The sequence below is a fragment of the Sinocyclocheilus rhinocerous genome, unplaced genomic scaffold (genome assembly GCF_001515625.1).
Source record: "Sinocyclocheilus rhinocerous isolate Xijiao unplaced genomic scaffold, SAMN03320098_v1.1 scaffold253, whole genome shotgun sequence".
NCBI lineage: Eukaryota > Metazoa > Chordata > Actinopteri > Cypriniformes > Cyprinidae > Sinocyclocheilus > Sinocyclocheilus rhinocerous.
This window is the reverse complement of record NW_015627238.1, coordinates 161,207-182,508: the sequence shown is the minus strand read 5'-3', so window position 1 is coordinate 182,508 and position 21,302 is coordinate 161,207. Positions and strand designations below refer to the sequence as shown.

General features: G+C 35.7%; 1 protein-coding gene across 1 annotated transcript in view; it reads left to right on the top strand.

The window, feature by feature from the left end:
* The window catches only part of nrxn2a (neurexin 2a), a 431,782-nt gene that overhangs the window by 371,218 nt on the left and 39,262 nt on the right, over positions 1 to 21,302 (top strand). The window contains exon 20 of the mRNA XM_016532627.1: positions 11,262 to 11,443. Within this exon, the coding sequence (XP_016388113.1) occupies positions 11,262 to 11,443 (182 nt within the window). The remainder of the gene's footprint in view (positions 1 to 11,261; positions 11,444 to 21,302) is intronic.

Here is a 21,302-nt window from a genome sequence, read left to right as displayed (position 1 = left end):
GTACAGAGCCCTAGTGGGAATGCACTGATTTGTTTACTGAAGCTGCCAACAAAAATAGGACACCCTGCATCTTGAGGTTTAATAAGTTATATGGCTTACAGTTCTGCAGCAAAGCAGTACATCAGAAACCTCAAGAGACTCAACTGTTTACAGTAGCATTTACTCATTCCTGGTAGATATGCGAGTTATAAAGCTTAATCTGACCCCTCGTTTCACTTTTTAGCACGCCTCATCTGTCAATATCCTCATCTGAACTTGCAGCTAAATACGAGTGACAGAGTTGACAGCTGCGGCGCTTGACGCATTTCTTTTTGCAAAACATCAATGAGCCAGACAAGTTTTTTTTTTTTCAAAAACCGTATTGTCTAAGGTGAAGCTTAAAGGTGTCGCACTACCTCCGTTACAAAAATAGTGAATCAATACTATAAATTTGATATCACCTCATAAAGAAAACACCTTAGTAAACAAGGTAGGGCTTGTATTTTCTTACTGATGTTTGCCAGTCTAAGTGTAAAGGATGTAGTTTTGGTACCACTAGCATAATCAAATGAAATAATGACTTGAGATTAATGAAAGAGATTTTGTCCAAAATAGATTTTTTAAAAACCAGATAGCCACGCCCCCAACTCACGCCATTGGTTGAGTTACTGTTGCTGGTCAGAATAGTGCCACAGAGATGCAGTGTTAACGTTGCTTGAGGGAATCAACCTACACATATAGTTTGCTTTGATTATAAAACCCGAAATTGAAGCATTGTAGCATCCCAAAAAATGACATACTGCACCTTTAACTGATGGAAAGCCACCTGAGATTTCACATTAGTATAAATGGTAAACAATCTTTAACTCAGAATTGTCCGACAGTTTGAAATATCAAATTGGATGCCTGCAACTTCATAAACGCCTCTCAGAGGGAAGTCCAGTCCCTCGCCGAAGCGTCTCACACTGAGAGTAATTCACTGCCAGGTTTCCGCAATTACAGGAAATTGCTAATATTTCAGCGCTATGCAGTTAGCCTGACTGCAGGGTACAAGTCTTCATCTGATTTCCATCCACACTGTCAACTTAAAAACCCATTTAGATTTGATTAACCAAGGTAATATGGTAATCTAGAGAAGTTCTTCGATAGAACACTAACGTTCAGGTGAAAGTAAGTTCTGCTAATTTGTTTGCTTCCTTTGTGATTAGACATCAGAAAATGCCTACAGAAAAAAAAGTTAATATTTTTTTCATATTTATTCTTTCAAATGTCGTGTAGCTTATTTATGGTTATGGCTGAGAGCCCAGAATGTTATTATTGGTCCACACCATAAAATGAATTTCATTTGCAGCTTTGGAAAACAACCCATAAAAAATGTATTCCAGGTCCTGTGGTTTCAATTAAATCTTGCATGCCCGGCTTTTTCAGATTGCTTTTTCATACTGTAAATAGCATTGTCGCTATTAACAGACCCCACAATAATGCTAACAGGACTTATTTAGTATTTAGATCCTATTTGGTTGTTCTCGCATCCCAAGTCTTATTGTAATTTTGCTGCAGAGTGTTATATTTGCTGCTCCTGTTTGAAATGTGCAGGATGTTCTTAGCCTGCAGAGCTTGCTTATCAAGTCTCAGTCTACTTCCACACTGTGTGAAAATAAGTATAAATCCGGTGTGGTTTATCCTGCGTAATGTAGGAGGTTAATACACCCTGGCACCCGTAGAATGGTTTTGTGGGAGAGAAGCAAATATTGTGTTGCAAAACATGTGAGTGTCTGCAAAGAAAGCTAAGTAGACTGCGTCGGTTCCTTTGCAGATTTTGCATTGTGACTGCTGGAAATAACATGTCTGCTCAGTTTTTTTAATAGCGTACTGTAGTATTGTTACCACAATATTTGTTCATGCCAACAGGAAGGTAAATCTGATATAAACTAACGTTATATGGTTCTGTTTTTCTGCACCACTGAAACAAGAGAGACCTTAACTTGGTTTCTGTAGGAGTGCTGCAAGTTATTTGAGTTGTCAGAAGCGTCTGGGTTTGGCTGAACGCGTGGACTTAATGAACCGCAAATGATGGGTGTTCACATTTACCTTGATGAGCGTAGCACTCTGACTGGCAGGCAAACTTATCCAAAAGGTTAATCACTCTCCAAACGCTAAAGATGAGTACGTGTTTCATGCTACATGCTGTATATTTGAACAGACTTGATTTTACATTTGTGTTATGAAATAGCTAGGAAATGAATGCTATACACTGTAAAAAAAAAAGTGTTGTTTCAACTTAAAAAAAGTAAGTGTTCGTGCTGCCTTAAAATTTTAAGTTTTGTGAACTGAAATTGTGAAGTTGTCTTAACTGAAGATAAAGTTGACACTGCAAGAACAACAATACTGTACAAACTTACAGTAATGTACTGCATTAACAATAATACTGTATAAATAGTATAAGTGTCTAAAATCAAACAAGGTATTTTTTATATCCAGTTACAAACATTGGTACCGCATAAAGTACCACGTCAAGAAAAAATTAATTGAACATTCTTTGTTTTTAAAAATCACAAGTTCACAAATTCACAAGACAAATCATGAACAACAAAAAGGTGCACACCATGCACCTTCACAGAACCACTGATCACCTCCAAGGTAAATGAAAATCTTGAATGACCTCAAATGTGTAGCGTATTTTTGGGGGGTAATCAACATTAAGTGCAAAAATCAGCCCGACTAGTAGAGCTACAGCATGAGGGACGTCTTTGACATCATAATTTACGTTTTGTGAACTTAAATTGTGAAGTTGTCTTAACCCAGGATAAAGTTGACAGGACTTTATAAATCAAGTGCAATACACATAATTTAAGTTTAATCATTTGAATTTTATTTTTCCACTAAAACAAGTTCAATTCATTAACAACGATACTGTATGAAGCATACAGTGATGTACTGCATAAACAATAATACTACACTCAGGACAATCTGTTCCTCCAGCACCACATAGTAGTCAAAGGCATCATCTCCATCAGGCATTATGAGAATTGTCCACATCCATTCCTGCCGTCACACGGTCTTCAATGTCTGTACCCTGTATAATGTAAAGAAGATTCTATGAAAATATAACCTTGATATCTTTAATACTGACCAAGGCCATATCAAAAGACTGAAATCACAGTGAAAGTAATAGATAAAATCAAACTTTGGCATTCATTATCTCATAATTAGATTATGAAACTATCCTAGATTTCACAGACAGCGTCATGATTAGACATATACAGACCATTATTTTAAGCAAAGGTATTAAAATACAAGTCTACCTCTGCTGACTTGAAATCTGATGGATCCTCACTGAGGTAATGTGGAAGGCCCTGAAGAACAACAGCCCTTTTCATTGACATGGAATTCTTAAATAAAATAAAAAATGATTAGATTGATTTAGGCTAAGGCTGACAAAAATAAGTAATCAGTTACATTACTTTAATAAAGTAATTGAAAAAGTTACACTACTATTACATTTTAAATAGGGTAACTTGTAATCTGTAACCTATTACATTTCCAAAGTAACCTTCCCAACACTGCTCGCGATAAGTGATGTTGAGCACGTGACATCGGTATCGAATTGGATTTTTTTACAGTGTAGAGTCTGAGCTAATTATGCTATGCATGATTCAAATATTGAAGTTACAATGAAATATGTCATAAAGGTTCATTTCTGATTTCTGATCAGGTACAGTAAATGACGAGAATATACAAGGTCCATATTCAAAACTTCAAAGTCTTTGGTCAAAACCTGCAGCCAAAAGTTTGGAACAATTCAGATTTTAATGTTTTTGACAGTCTCTTGTGCTCCCTGAAAAAAATAAATGTTTTCTGTTTGAATTTATTTTAAGATGTAATTTGTTCTTGTGCTGGCGCGTTAAATATCGCATGCGATTTATCGTGCAGCCCTAATATATATATACATATATAGTTTTATTAAGCAATTAAATTGCATTAAATTTATCAAAAATGATAGTAGGCCTAAAGACATTAGTACACACAAGTAGTTCAAGTAGTTAAATTACAAGGAGTAACAGAAGCCGGAAAATTACATTTTTGCTTCCAAGACTTTTTCATCCCAAGATGGTGTGTGTGGACAGTTCATTCAGTGTGTTCTATGAAATTTATTTTTTTTTTTTTTACTTTCTATTTCTCAAAAAATCCTTAACAAAATGTATCATGGTTTCTACAAAAATATTTAGTTTTTTTCTGAATCCATAGAAAAGAAAATACTTGGGATGGATCTAACAAAAAATGTTCTAGTCGTCCCAAAAGCGGCAGCTGGTTTGTTTTTGGTTCTATGAAATTTATTTTTTTTTTTTTTACTTTCTATTTCTCAAAAAATCCTTAACAAAATGTATCATGGTTTCGACAAAAATATTTAGTTTTTTTCTGAATCCATAGAAAAGAAAATACTTGGGATGGATCTAACAAAAAATGTTCTAGTCGTCCCAAAAGCGGCAGCTGGTTTGTTTTTGGCATACAGTCCACATCCAGAGAGGAAATATTCATTTATCTTTTATTATTTCCTTTTTTTTTCTCCCCTTAATTACTTTTCATTCTATATTTAGAAGCCTTTGATACCACAACAAAAATTATGTGCTGACGAAAACATTAATTTTTGAAGTGAAATGTTAATTTAAAGTAAATAACAATAATTAAAATTAAAATGTCATGAAGCCAAGTATATTTGGAAATTTAACAGCAATATCAAGCATAAAAGCAAACATTCAGAAATTGGGGGGGAAATACAAAAGTAATAGGAAGCTTGGCTATCTATCTATCTATCTATCTATCTGTCTATCTTGTCTGTCTGTCTGTCTATCTGTCTCCCTATGTATCTCCATCACCCTATCTATCTATCTATCTATCTATCTATTTTAAAAAGAATGATTAACATTAATGTTTAACCAAAGACGCAAACCCAGAAGAATTGAATATCTTGAATTTATGGATATACAAACCTGTGTAACAGATTAAATTGTTAATTTGAAGTACGTAGTAGCCTACCTCTGCTTGCGCAAAGACAATGGAAAATGAGCTAGTTCTTTCACCATTATCCTGTGCTATACCCTTGCTGCAGTAATGCTCATTAACATATTACTGCAGCATCACTTAATAACTTGGAATAATTAATTCAAGAAATGTGAAATCTTGCACAAATATCTCTGGAGCGTTGTATAGTTTTCCTCATCTTTTGGCCACTTTCATATGTCTGTATGCTGACTTTGATTCCCAGAACTGTGAGGAATGTCAGGTCCAGAAGGACTGAGCCTGTACACACATGATCCAGTGGACATGATTCCAATATCCCTCCGTCTGTGGGCATCTGGGAACACACAGCAAATAACTGCACTGCTCCTAACTCACTTCCCTTTAGCCTCCATACAAAGAGCTTATCTAATCACAGCATCTCACAGGGGCTCTCAGTGAAATCCAATCCCAACGCTTTATTGGAGATTGTTGTTTGCCTTGTTGAAAAGAAGAAACATGTAAAACCAGTTTCGGAGCTGCATGAAAAGAGCGAGAATAAATCACTTTGCTCAACTGTTCGTTGGGGAGGTGATGTAGTCAAAAAAAAAATGTTTTTTTCATTTATTTTTGTTATTATGTGCTTGCTTTTTATCCCACGGGGTTTTGAGTTGTGATATTACCATAGGAAAACTCTGTGGAATGTTTATTAATCTTAGAAGCAAAAGAAAAAATGGATCACACAGTTTAAAATCTCATCAGGGACAGATTAAATGCCATTTGAAAGTTTAGTCTATTAAATATATATATACAATGGACTTAAAGAGGAAAAAATATGTGTGTTTGGGGGGTGGGGTGCATGTGTTCAAATTAATAAAACTAAGAACTAAGTAATTTTATACATATCACTAATGTTAGTCTTTTTCTTCAGTTTAGTCATCACGCTAATGTTTTTTCTTTAAGTAGGTCAGACACACTATCTTATTTATTTAGTTTTTTTGTACGTATTTCTGTTCATATTTGCGTATTTTCACTCTGCTTTTTGTTTATTGCATTTTTAAATAGACCAAAGTTTAGTCAGAACCTCTAGGCAATCTAGGCACAAAAAAAAAAGTCTTAAGATTTGAAGACTCTATCTATTCTAAGCTAAGTGATTCTAAATGTATTCTGAAGCCTTTGTGTGCGTGCTGATTTTTTTTATTTATTTTATATTATGTTTTTCAATTTATCTATAAAAATATAGTCTTACATTTTTGTCCAATCAAATTCACCATAATACCACTTTTAAAAAGATAGCAAGCAAACCATGATTCATGTCTGTGACAGCAACAGCCTAACAAAGGGACAAGCACTTTAATATATCCTGCCCAAAAGTCCTGTTTCATACAGTCAGGATTATAAAAGTTGTTTTGTGATTGGTAGTTTTAAATGGCACACGGCTCAGTAAATGGTTTTATCTTGTTCAATACAATTCAATTAATTTTTCCCCCCCAAAGACCCCCCCCCCCAACAGTTCATTCAGTGTGTTTATTGAATTAAACACTGTTTACAGATACTTAACCTATCAGGAACGTAATGCACTGGCCCTCGCTTGTTCCTCTACACTAAAGCCTGACAAAGAGCCATTGTGGAGTAATAGAAATATTGTGAGTGCCCAGTAACGGCTTAAATGTACCATATCAACATCCTCTTTTCTTGGGCAAATGTTTATTTGCAAAAACAAGGATCCTTTCTATCATCTATAGAAAAGGCTATGAATGGTTTTATGTCATAATTTTCAAGGGCAGATAAATGAGTATAGGTCATAACTAGTCTAAGGCAGACAACATTATCAGAGGCCTACGTGAAGTGATATTGATTTGTTTAGCACAAACCTAAAATGATATAGAGTGAAATCAGATTCCAACATTTAGAAAATAACCAAGCCGATAAATTCTTATTCCTTCTGAGTGAGGAAGTCAATTCTGTTTTGGAGACTTTATACACTTTCTGATTGCATCATGATAGCAGTGGTTAAGTTTCACCTCTGCTGTGAAGCGACAGGCTAAACGTCCCATAAAAAACGTCCTTGGGCCAATGCAGTCACGTGGGTTGTCTAGACGCAATATATGGTTTATGAAGCAAAGTAGGTTCACTATACAACCCAACTGCCAATGGTGAGCAAATTGAGAAGCTTCCCATCCATAAATATTCCTTAACAGCCATGAAAGTATATTTTGCATAATTTCTTATTAAAAAGATATATATTTATATCTCTTTGACGCTGGACTTATTGAGCTGTTTTTCATAGAATAATATGAGATGAGTCAGTATCTGTCTCTCAATGAAACTGCGCCTGTCACAAATGTCAAGACACATTGTGGCATTGTTCCTGATATGTTTGTCTAGCTGGATTAATGTGAGAAATATTTCATGTGTGTCATGAAAAAAAAAATCCGGCATTGTAGATGAACTCGTAAAAGTAAGTAGGTAGGCGGTTTGTTTGTCTTTCTTTTGAATGACATGCTGCTTACATCAGTGAGGGTCAGACTATCATTATTATAATTTGATTTAAACTTTATATTATGTTGCAGTTCTGAATTAAATTACTGGCAACCAGTTTTAATTGACTTAATAGCCAATACAAAATTTTACTTTCATTCGGCGCTTGGCAAGTGGTAATTCTGGACCCTGCTGACAACAGACACTTTAGCTCCAATTAAAGGAATAGGCCTGAATGATCCCATGTGTTTTAGCATTTCATTATAACCGTTCCTCATATTTCAGCGGCTCAAACAGTTGTTGTGATGCGTGGCGGCCCAAACTCAACAAGTTAGTTAGCAGCTTTCATGAGCAGGTGTTCAGCACTCTGTAACCCACATCCCACCTAGGGGACCACTCGCCATAACACTTAATTACATTCCCCACACTTCCTCTGTTTGCTCATTTAGATGACCACAAGCGCCAGGAATGACAGGTGGCTCCACTTTGGCATCCAGGTATTTAGGTGAGATTTGAGGTAAAAGTGGGGGGGTCAGTCATTTAGCAAACCATTAATCAGTTAGAAGGGCGTTCAAGAAAACCCTCGTCTCAATGTACCAATGATGAACAAATATCTGGCCTTACAGCAGATGCCGAGTGTCGAGCGTGACAAACGGAAAGCACCTGACAGATGTTTGAAGAGCTTTTAAATAATGTTAAGAGATGCTTTGCAACTCCAGAACAGACTGTGTGGATGTTATTTCATTAGATGACAAAATATGTAGCACAAGTGAGAAATATAGCACAAGCAGTTTTTTTTCCAATTTCCTTGGAAAAAGCTTTTCTTGCTAGTAGCTTTGGAAATTTGATTAAAGTTTTGGTAACAATTTACAATAAGGTTACAATAAGGTTTCATTGGTCAATATTAGTAATGCAGTTAAAATGATTAAACAGTGAGCAATACATCTAAAGCATTTATTAATCTTAGTGTTAATTTAAATACATTATTCAAATCAAAAGTTCTGTCTGTTAACACAAATGTATTTTTGTTAACTAACATGTTAACAATACAATTGTATTAACAAATATTATCAAATGCTTTAAAAATGCGTATTGTTAGTTAATGAATTTACTAATGATAACAAATGAGATTTTATTGTAAAGTTACCAAAATATACTTATATTTATTTTCATTATATATTTATAATATAAATATATTTTTATTTTACTCAATTTGTTGAAAAAGTGCAAAATAAAATGAAATATAAAATAACTCAATTTTATATTTTACTTTATATAAAAATAAATTTATATTTATATTTTACTTTATATATAGTTTGTTTTGATGAAACAAACATAAAAGTGCATCTAGGGGGAAAAATAACTTCAAACACAAAATGCATATTAAAGACAAATAATAACATTGAAAGAGTATAGCACAGTCCATGATGAAGTCCAGAAAGAAAGCAACACACCTTAAAAGCGGATGCAAACAAGGAAAAATTATGGCAGACCACCGCAATGCAGCATCCAGTTCCTGTGAGCCGGTACAAACCACCAACAACTCGCAAAATATGTTGCCATTAAATCCAAAAACATCCATCTCATTTGATGTATGTAGCTGGCCGACATGTGTCAGTATGAAACCCTGACCACTGGAATGAATAGGAATGTGCAAAACAAACAAAAATGAACCGAGTCTGTTAAGATGGAAAGTATTTGGGATACTTGTGTACCATTTTTCTAAAAGTGTAGGACACCTGTGTTTATGGATATATAATAGGCCTATTATATTATATATATATTTTTCGAAGTTGTTCTCAGACATTTAGCGATTTCTGAAAAGCTAGCAATAGCAAGCTAGCTTTGAAAGCATAAGATCCCACCCTCCCTGCAAAATCAATCTCCAAAGCCACGCCTCCTCCAAAACAAATAACCACACACAAACAGGCCAGAGAATAACCAGAGAAATGATGAGAGAGGCTGTTGGTGGATTGCAAAGCTGTCAGATTACATTATGTCTCATTACAGTACATAGCGCATAATATTACAATAATAACACCTTCCATTTTCTGAACTTTAAAGGGGACTCAACCCTCTTTTTAGTTGTGGTATACTGTCTCAGTCTAAATGACATTCACATTGGTGTTTTAGGAAGCCAAACAAATTAGAATATAATAATAATAATAAATTGATATTATTGTTATTCCAATGACAGTAATAGCCATATATTGTAAAACAGTTGCACTGTAATATAAATGAAAATTAATATTTCGTAGGTATATTATTTTTTGCTTTACACTACAGTAGGTAATTAGATATTTTGAATTTGGACTGCAGTAACGTTACCCATTTAAACCTCTAGCTGTCAGCAATTTATTCTGCACTTTTAAGCTTTTATTTTGACAAAAACGTCAGTAGAGCTTTTATTTTGAAGGAAAATTCTAGCTTCAGTGAGCCGCGGGGGAAAAAAAGCCTAACTGGTGGCGTTACATTTCCAAACGCGTGTTAAACTAACAGCACATGCAATAAATGAGTTCACTGCATTCATTCACTGTGAGTGGAGCTGTTCTGAGGCTCGGAAAACACTGGATCACGGGCTGATCACCTGAACAAAGTGCGCGCTTCGCTTTGAAATGTGCAGCGAAAACAGACTTGATGAAGGGATTAAGCCATATTGTGCTTTCGGTTTTAGTTCGTTTCACAGATACTGTGCCAAAGCATAATGGCCCAAAACACAACTTTAAAGACCTTTTATGTTAGAATAAGAAGTTTAAATATATTTTAAAAACTACATTTTTTACCTGAAAGACCTATCGTTTCATATCATCATTTGACCACGATGATATTATATGATATGATAATACCGTTACATCCCTAATATTTAGACCATTTAACTTAGTAATTGCTATCAGAATGTGAAGAGACTTTCAAACAGCATAACAAAAAATTTTTGGGAAACAAATCACCTATCCTGCCTTTAAAAGAATTGAATTAGGATCAGCTGTAATTGCAAAAATACCTCGGAAAACATTCTATTAAATTATTTTTTATGTGTCTTGTTTCTGGGACCTTCTTGATGTGTTTTTCTACGTCGTTCATTAAGTATAGCTGGACTTTGTTCACCTCTGCCCATTACTGTGCTATTGTGCTTCAGCAGTGAGGCAGCTCACATTACAACCTCTCGTTTTACCCTGGCAAATCGGTCAACACAGTTGCCCAGGTTCATTCTCTAGGGCTGTTTCAGCGCGGATAGCTTGGCATCCCTCCCGCCCTGCTGTGGTTTCTTACCAAGCTGACGCAGCACGGCACTGGCTCCATTTCAGATACTCGTTTCTATACAGCCGCTGTGATTCGATGCCATGTCCAATGGCAGTGAAATATTAGCACCTAAGTATGCGGCGAAGAACAAGAGCAACAAGAGGGCAAGAAGTGGGTGAAGTTTGCACTGAAAAGGGCCCTGCTTTTCAAGGCCAATAAAGCATTTCAGCTCCAAACCGGCGCAGGATGCTTGTTTCTGAAATGGCAGTCCTGAATATGACATTTGTCACTAAGGAAACGCATTGCAAATGAGCATTCAAGGCACATCAGAACAGATGGCAACATATTAAAGACAGAGATGCTTTTATCTCATATGAGGCAGAGCACAGGGCAAATATGCGATGTGAGATGGTTCTTTAGCATCCATCTTGCCTCACACATTCACATTGCTGCATCCCTCCTGCTGTGCTGCTCCACATCTCGCTTTCATTCTTATTTTCCTTTGTCTTATGAAACATCTTTGAATCCTTAGCTCATGTTACGTGTCTTCCTTCATTTGGCAGCTGGGACCACATATATTTTTGGGAGAGGAGGAGCTCTCATCACGTACACATGGGCCCCCAATGATCGGCCGAGCACCAGGGCAGACCGTTTGGCCGTGGGCTTCAGCACCCAGCAGAGTGATGCCATCCTGGTGCAGGTGGAGAGCAGCCAGGGCCTCGGAGACTACCTGCAGTTGCACATTGTGAGTATCACAGCTCAGTTTGAAGCACTAATAGGCCTCTTAATTATTTGTATTTATTGTCCTACAATCCGCTAGATGCTCTATATTATTATCTATTATTAAATATATCTCTATATTTCGGATCAGTTTGGCTGTATCACTATGAATCTAAAAGGTTTTTAAAGTCATCTTTCAGAATTTTACTTTCAAGTTTTTCATGTTACAAATTGTAATATATTTGTTATAATTAGAAATGTCAATCCGACATTTAATGTGAATGCAAAAAAATATGTATTATTATTATTATTATTATTATTATTATCGTTGTTGTTGTATAATTTGTATAGTTTACAATAGAAATAATAATAGAATAATATAAACAATAATAGTAGTATTAATAATAATAATAATTTATAATTTGTATAGTTTATAATATAAATAATTGTTATTATTATTATTATTATTGTTGTTGTTGTTGTTGTTGTTCTTGTTATTGTTATTGTTATTATTAGTATTAGTAAGTATTATTGTTGTTGTTGTTGTTGTTTGCCAAAACTACTACTAAAAAATATTTTATGCAGGAAATAGTGTGATGAATAATAAAAAAAGAATGTGATAAAAATAAAATATATTGTTTATTATTATTAATACACAACAAACACAATAATATTGTCAATTTTGATTGACAGTCATATATAATATATACATAAGATATATATTATCTTTATATATATATGTATATACAGTGGGTACGGAAAGTATTCAGACCCCCTTAAATTTTTCACTCTTTGTTATATTGCAGCCATTTGCTAAAATCATTTAAGTAAATTTTTTTTCCTCATTAATGTACACACAGCACCCCTTTTTTTTTTAATAAATCTGCAAAAATGTCAACAATTCTGTGTTTTTCTGTCAATATGGGGTGCTGTGTGTACATTAATGAGGAAAAAAAATTAACTTAAATGATTTTAGCAAATGGCTGCAATATAACAAAGAGTGAAAAATTTAAGGGGGTCTGAATACTTTCCGTACCCACTGTATGTATATATACATACATATTTATTGCTTATTATATGTATAATATAATATATACATAATATACATATATTGCTTATGTGGGAAAAGGACCACTTATTTTGGAGCCAGATGTCCATCTGCTGTAGACGTGATACAGAGCTGAAACTTACCACTGACATCCTAAAATTTTAAAGTAAAGTGGAGACATGCTGTATTCACACCATGTCATAATAACCATAATTACTAGATGACAACTCTGGACGTTCTACTCGGGGCTGTTCACATCCTCTGACTTAGAATTATGTATTTTTATGGTAACACTATTAGCGCAAAAATGACCGTGTGATTTGAGTTAATACTACAGTACTACAAATAATAGTCATTATGCAAGAGGCTTATTAATAAAGTTATAGGTTAGTTTAGTGGGACATTCAACTATGTGCTAGCTACATTAAACTGTATGGTATGTATGCTTGTGTGAATGCTTTTTACAAACCGGAATCTCGTAATTATAGTAATTCCAGCATGACATGAACACACCTTCATTTTGCTGTGACAAAACTGTAGTATGTATTATATCTGCAGGCTTTTGTGTGAGCAATGCTACTAACGTAGTCTTTGCCATTTCCATTCAGTCAGTTGGGGAACTGCTGACAGGGAAACTGATGCAAATTGGCTTGGATAAAAATCTTAAGTTGAATCATTTTGGAGAACGCTTCAGGGGCTTCAGACATATGAAGCTAGATTCATGGATCAAATGATGAATAGAAGCTACGTCTTTACATTCAATTCTCCTTGATAAGATCCGAATACACCTCCTCCCCCACCCAGGCAGATAGGAGAAAATTACCCAAAAAATGATGGAATCATTAATCGCTGAACAGTTTATGAAAAAAAACACCATACCCCTTCATATTAATTTAGCCTATTAAAACAACATAGGGCTGAGATAGTATGACGGTAGATCAAGCTTGTAAATGCATCGTTGACCTCCTTGGCTTATTACTTGCAATTATATTTCAAGGGAGTAAAAAAAAAAAAAGATGCATTTTAATAAGGTTCCTCCGAATGAATAATTAATTCAGCGTGAACTGTCGACTTTCACACTGTGAGCCTCCATGGCAGCACAGCCATAAACAGTCTGAGAGCAGCTGCTCTCCCAGACACAGACTGGGGCTTGTTTTCAGAAACTTCTTCCTCTTGTCACAGGCACAAAGCACAAGAGCCTCCCATTCTGTGGGCTGAAGGATGGATCTGTGGAGGATTTTTTACATCCTTTCTGATGGCTTTTTCTCTGTGTTGGTATCTATCAGAATGGTGATTCACAACATGGGGGACACATGTATCTCATGGGGATTTTGTATTGCTACACATGTAGCTCTGAACACAGTACCGTTTTAAGAACAGAATATATTAATATTAATATTAATAAATAATATATTTATTATATTTTAAATTTAAGAATAAAATGTAACATTATAAATTTGCATCAGTCAAATTTGTGGTAGAATACAGTATGTGATATTTAGTGATTTTAAATATATTAGAGATCCAAAAAAGGAAAATGTGCTGCTAATTTACTCTACCAAGATTTAGATTACTTTTTTTCTTCAGTAGAACAGTAAAGATTTTTAGCTGAAACCGTGATGCTTGGCGACTCATAAAATGTAAGTCAATGGTTACCGTCACTTTGAGAGTCAAAAAAGTATATCAGGCACCACAAAATTAATACCCATGGTTTATAAAGATATATTGAGGACCTATGAGGCGATCAAAGCAAACGATCAGCCTGTGCAAAGTACTGATTATTTACAACATTATGCAAGTAAAAATGTAAAACAAGTGACTACACTTTGTTTACAAAATTAATTTCTAAATGTACCAAAAATTACATAATTATGTTTGCATTGATCAGACTTTAGAATGCAGAATTAAACATTAATAATGTCTTTTTTTCTGAAATTTTCCACTTACCTCTGTATCATTATTATTAATAGTTTGTTGTTTATGCTGATGAAGGCTATTAGCATATTTGAGCCTTACTAATGAGGCTTTCAGAAAAAAAATTGTTGGGAAACACTGTATCCAAAAAACACTGTCCTCAGTATGCCGGTCCAAGGCGATGGCATCAGCCTTGATTACAGTGCTCTGTGATTTGGCTTGTGTCGTAAATAATATTCAGTTGTATATAAAAACAAGTCTGTAAACTTTACGGTAGACATAAACGGCGAGTTATGAAGGAGAGGCGTGGCAAATAGCACCTGAGGTTTCACGCTGCTCTCAAGACAACTCAGCTTACGCCTCAAAATTTGTCCTTCATGTTGCAGGATTTACTTGAGCTTGTAAATTACAAGCAAGGACAGATAATCCGATTGGTCGTGAGCATGACAGATGTATGGAATGACTGACTACGGTGGGCGTAGCAGAGCCCGATGGCCCTTAGGCAGCTGACTTCAGGGTTTTCCCACTTCTTCTCTCCTACTACTCATCCCTCTTTCTCTCTCTGATGATGTTGCTTGGGTTTGTAGCATCGTTTATTCACCCACGGACTCTGAGGTTAGATGATAACTGAGCAGAACCAGCCCGGGCTGATGAATGAGACAGAGCCAGGGGTTGTTACGGCTTGTAATGAATAGCAGACTAATTTTGTATTCCGGATGGGTGCGTATCGATCTGAACCAAGGTTCTGGCCTCCTCCATTTTGTTGGCATCATGTGTTGAGGGTGCCCCAGGGTTCACCTGCCCACCTGTCAGGGGCACAGAGTGATGGATTAATAGAGCTTTATGGTCTTGGTAGCCATGTTAACCAAACACATAGGACCCCTGGAGAGAGGGCTTGAGATGGAGTATAGATGCGACCCCAGACTCTGACCCACTGGTCGTGACATCAGCACGGCCGGGTAGGTGAACCCGTGCCCCTGGTGCCCTCTGCCAGCTGGCATAGACATCAAAAAGAGAACACGGACAGGATGGCAGATGCTTCAGTGGCCATTTGCTGTTGTACTTACCAATGTGTTTCTGTTTGTTTACACTGGTACATGATTACAATACACAAACAGTGAGATTCTGCTGGACTTCCTGTGATTTGGCACTGGTAATTACAGCTGTGCTGATATTCAGAACAAAAGCATGGTTTTGTTGAAGTGTGATATGATATGATGTTTTTACTGTAGAATTCCGTTTTTAAAAATGTTAATATTAAGCAATTTATTTTATAAACATAATATGGCCAGTTATGTAATTATGTGAATTTTTGCACCATCAACAGGAATTGTTCCAAAAGAGCAGAGTGAACCATTCTCTCTAAGAAACACACAGCCGTGGTGTTTTGTTCCTGAATTAATCACTTTTTGTCATTGAACAAATCATGTCTCACTCACTTGTTGAGTGAGTACCTGAATGAGTCAGTGTGTTTAAACAAATCATCTGAATGAATGATTCAATGACTCACTCATACAGACAGTAGGTGCATTTATATAGTAGGCAAAAAAAACAGTATGTAAAAAGAGTAGTATGTCAGAATTTACACTATTCACACAACAGTAGCCGAAAAGTGGCTAATATTCGTAAGTTGACACTTTACTATCCCATGAGGCTGCAGGTTTGTGAATAGCAGTGAAACGACACAACTGACACTGGTAGGTCACATGATAATGACAATATGACAAATGTACTGTAGCATGTCTAGATTACATTCATTCTACACACATCTGTAATATATTGAACATGCTTTTTTAAACAATTACTAGTAAATATTTATTCTAAAGAAGTACCTTTGCAGTTTGGGATGTTGCCACTCACTTGTTTCTTGAATGAATGAATCAGTTGGTTTAAATTAATAGGTTGAATGAATGATTCAGTGACTCACTCATAAAAACAGTGACTTTTTGCTCCTTAATGAATTAGTGTGTTAGATCAAATTGGTTAAATGAATAATTCAATGACTCACACATAAAGGCACTTACTTCTTTGATAATAGAATGAATCAGTGGGTTTGAATAAATTCAGTGACTCAAAAAATCCCCACCAGTATTGCCCAGACTTACAATCTGTCTTGAAATCAAGACTAACAAGCAGAGTGATAGAAGTGAAAAAAGTCCCGGTGCTGTTGAACTGTTATATCAGCACTTTTGAAACCGGAACTAGCTGTTGTATAACAGGACAAAAGCTTAGAGAGATGTTTCAGACAATTCGATTTGCATCATTTAAAGCTACAAAAGATCTCTTGCAATGTAAAACGAAGGACTCCCACTATAATTAGCTGCTCCCACCGTGAGTTTGACTAATAGGCAGATTAAATTGGCCTTTGTCAATCACAGCCCACTGTAAGCCTCCTTCATTAAGCAACTTTAGAAAGCACCCTGTGGCAAAGGCCATCTCTATGGAAGGGAATCAGGAGTACAGCATAAAATAACAGTTTAACTCTCTTATTATAATATTCACACAGACCCATTTTGCTGGCAAATTTTATATTCACTGCTCTAGGGGAGTTATTCAGTTGATTACTTTTGAATTCGATCTCACCAGTCTTTTTACGACAAATTAAAAACATAGAAACAGTTTATAAATTAAATATATATGTCATCTGTTTAAAGATCAATTTCTGTGTATATATATTTAGATTGTTCTTCTTTTTTTCAAAATTATATTTTTTAAACTATCAGTTTGAAGGAAAACCACTTGCTTAAGTTAATAATATTAATGATAATGATAATATTATTAATGATAATGCCAAATAATATGCAGTTGAATAAAAGAAACACATTTCTTACTGAGGGGCTGTGGGTATATCTAAGTCAGAAAGTTGTTGGGAAACACTGCCCTATGGTACAGTATTTTTCATGGGCCCATTTTGGCTGGGCTCAGTGCAGCAGCTCTAGAGCTCCGTCAGTGCACCATCCATCTCGTATTTGACTGGTGGAGGTGCACTTTGGCTATGGAACAGATGCCAGGGGCAGCAGCACACCTCAGGGAAATCATTCTTTTTAGTGGTGTGTATCCCCTAGACAGATGTGCCGTGATTAAAAAAAGGAGGAAAAATCTGTCAAATGGCAATGTGTGGTGTAATAATTAAAGGTGCAATTGTTGTGAAAAGAGTTGAGTTATTCAGCAAATTTTCTTACTTGTTTTGCCTACTGAACTACGGAAACGTACACACCGCAGAGTTCTGGGAGTGGCAGCCGCGTTTAAATGCAGGAGTGATTAATGTTCTGTGTGTACAGAATATAGGAGTCAATCCTGAAACTTTGATAGTGGTAACCATAGCAAATCCTGCCACACCTTAGCCACTTTATGTTTTACATAGTATGAATGTGTGTAGTTGGAATGAAATTTGGATGTACATCTGCCATGTTGTCACTGTCACTGCCCTTCACAAATCTTCTCCCATCGCCTCATGGGATAGTAAAGTGTCCAGTGAGTGTGCACTTCAGATTTGCTGGAAGTACTTTTCACCTACTGTTTTATGAACACTATGATTTAGGACATGCCACTCGGCTCAAATGCTGTTTTTCGCTTACTATATAGCATGGAAGTAGTCCTATTCGGACACGGGGCTTGTCTTGCTCTGAACTTTGACCTTGGAAGTACATTTCCCACTTTCAAAATGCAGGTTTTTAAAGGATTAGTTCACTTCCAGAATAAAACAAATTCCTGATAATTTACTCACCCCCATGTCATCCAAGATTTTCATGTGTTTCTTTCTTCAGTCGAAAATAAATTAAGGTTTTTGAGGATAACATTCCAGGATTTTTCTCCATATAGTTGACTATAATGGGGACCAATGGGTTGAAGGTCTGAATTGCAGTTTCAACGCAGCTTCAAAGGACTCTACACGATCCCAGCCGAGAAGTAAGGGGTCTTATCTAGCGAAACTATTGGCCATTTTCTAAAAAAAAAAAAAAAACCTTTTTAACCACAAATGCTCGTCTTGCACTTGCTCGACCTCACGCATTACAGTCACGTTGGAAAGGTCAGGAGTGATGTAGGCAGAAGTACCGACCCATTGTTTAAAAACAAATTGCCATTTACAAAAAAAGGTAAAACAGCGATGTTGGAAGATTTTGAAGTTGGTGGAGAAAATCAGATGGAGTTCGGTGATACTTCTGCCTACATCACACGTGACTACCTAATGTGTGAAGTCGAGCTAGTGCAAGATGAGCATTTGTGATTAAAAAATTTTTTTTTTTTTTTAAATGACTGATCATTCCGTTAGAAAAGACCCTTATTCATCGTCTGGGATCGTGTAGAGCCCTTTGAAGCTGCACTGAAACTGCAATTTGGACCTTAAACACATTGGCCGCCATTGAAGTCTACTATATAGAGAAAAATGCTGAAATGTTTTCCTCAAAAACCTTAATTTCTTTTTCGACTGAGGAAAGAAAGACATAAACATGTTGGATGACATGGGGGTGAGTAAATTATCAGGAATTTTTTATTCTGGAAGTGAACTAATCCTTTAACACTGGTAAGACCAATGAGAAAAAAAATCAAGGGGCATATTTACTTTTTAAATAATTTATGTTTTATTAGTAATTGAAGTAATTTTCTGTTTGTTTTGCTTTTTGCACACTTGGTAGACTGTGCACTAACGCATAACCCCGGAAAACAAAATTATTTAAAAAAATAAACAAATAAATAACTATAAATGTCATAGAAATGGTATACCAGATGGAGGGCACAAGGGCACTTAACAAATTCAAGCAATTAAAAAAATATAAATGCAAAACAATATTGTTCCATATTATTCAATAAAGGTTAGGTTATAGTATGTGGTTTCTTGACTATTTCAAATAAATCTATTGAATGACTTTCCAATGTTGCCTTATTTTGAGAATGATCCATCTGTAATGTGTATGAGGCCTTTGACATGATGGATGTACTAAGTATGTGAGCTTTGGTGAGTTTTAGTAGGATCATTGTGGCAAAACAAATCCTTATTGATGGGTTAAGGACTTTGGATTCTCCACAAGGACAGTTAGCGAACATATGCGTCATATATAAGGTTTTTGAAATGAATTCTGTGAGGCATTTGCAGAGGTGTTTGTGGGATGCTGCATCACACAAGTCTTTCTGACCTCTATTGAGTCAGATTCTCCAAATGAAGGCTGCATTTGGTCATAATCAACCATGAAGAAGATAATAACTCTGGAAAGCAGCCCCAGCACAGTGTTCTTATACCTTTTGCGTCCCATTTGTCAAGCCGTTTGAGGGAGAGCTCAGTTGCTTGTCAGTAGGAGAGATGACAATTGATTCATAAATTTGCTTTGATAAATTGTGCAGCAGGGCTGCGTGCTTCTAGTGCTAAATCTAGTGAGGAGGAGGAACACAAGGCCTATGCTGCCTTCCTGTTTTTTAGCAACTTCCTGAAAGACTTCATACTTTATACATTTTACATGAGATATTTTCAGCTGCTCCGAATTAAAGCAGATGCATTTGGGTACCCAAAGAAAATGTGTTGTGAGTGTGGAGAATCTAGGGTTTGGTTGTGTGCTCAGTGCACTTAACCATGACACGAAGACTGAAACGAGAAGTGTTTTGCATGCGATTGATGGATTAGCCTTTCCTTTGAAATGCCTCACTCAACATGCCTAGGACATAATATATCAAGCTCTTTTCTTGCTGTCTCTGTAACATACTGCGGTAAAATACATGCATCCCTTGTGCTTTTGTGCTCTGGTGCAAAGGTCTTCTAAGTAGTGCTGTCATTTAACATGTTAATTTAATGTGATTTAAAAAATAATGTCATAAAACAAACTCAAATACATTAAAAATGTATTTTGAAAAAAAGAATGATTAAAAAACTCAAATGTTACAGTGATTTAAATATATATTTATTCTTTCTAGGTTTAGAAAATGCCTCCCGTGCCATATTGTAAAATGTGACCTTTTTTATAATGACTAACCAAAACACCCTACATCAGTGATGCATGAATGCTTATTTCCATCTTTCTTTGAAAATGTTTTTCATTTTGCGACATGCTTGGGGCGTACCATGTTAATTTTATAGTACACATCTTTGAAAATGTCATAACACAACACTGTTATGCAATCAGGATCTCTATCTAAGTGCCAGTGCAAATGTACGATCTAAACAAATGAATCGTGAGAACATCAACCTCTCTGTCTCATCACATTATCTGAAGTAAAGGGTTTGCTGGGAGTAGACCCAAATGGACCGAACCAATATCGCTTCTCTTCAGCATGTTATACAGTACAGCGGCTCTCAGAAGTATTTGTATGAATGTCTTTGCATTGTACAGCAAAATATCACAGCAAAATGGCATTTATTGTAAAGCACACGTTTTCAACTTTTTTGTTAGTGTCTTTGTTATCGATATACAGTATATTTATATATTTAAATACAATTTTCACATTTCATACAGTCAGTGCATTAGTAGTGATTTCTCAGTGACTCTCTCTGCAGGTTACATTGATATGCCAGTAGGTGGCAACAAAAGTCTTTGAGTCATTTGAATTATTCACTCAACCAATTTGTCCATAAATGCTAGTTCAAGAATGAAACACCACTGTGTTGTGTTGTTCTGCAGTGACTTTGTTCGGAACTATTTATTGGCAGAGCAAAAACAGACAAAATACCTGGTAGTATTGTGTTAGTAGTAAAATCTAAGTAACTCGCTTCTGTGTTTCTGTAACTTACAGAGTGGGGGATTTGAGCTGTGTCAGGTCTAGTCACAGTCTTCCAGCAGAGCTGCTCTTACATAATTCAAATGATCTGCTTTCAACGTGGGTATAAAAGCTGCTGTTGGTTGATTAAGATTTGACAAATGAACTTGTGCATCAATTGGATTATAGTCGTAACAACTGTGTATATTTACATTAGCCACTGTCTCTATAGGGATAA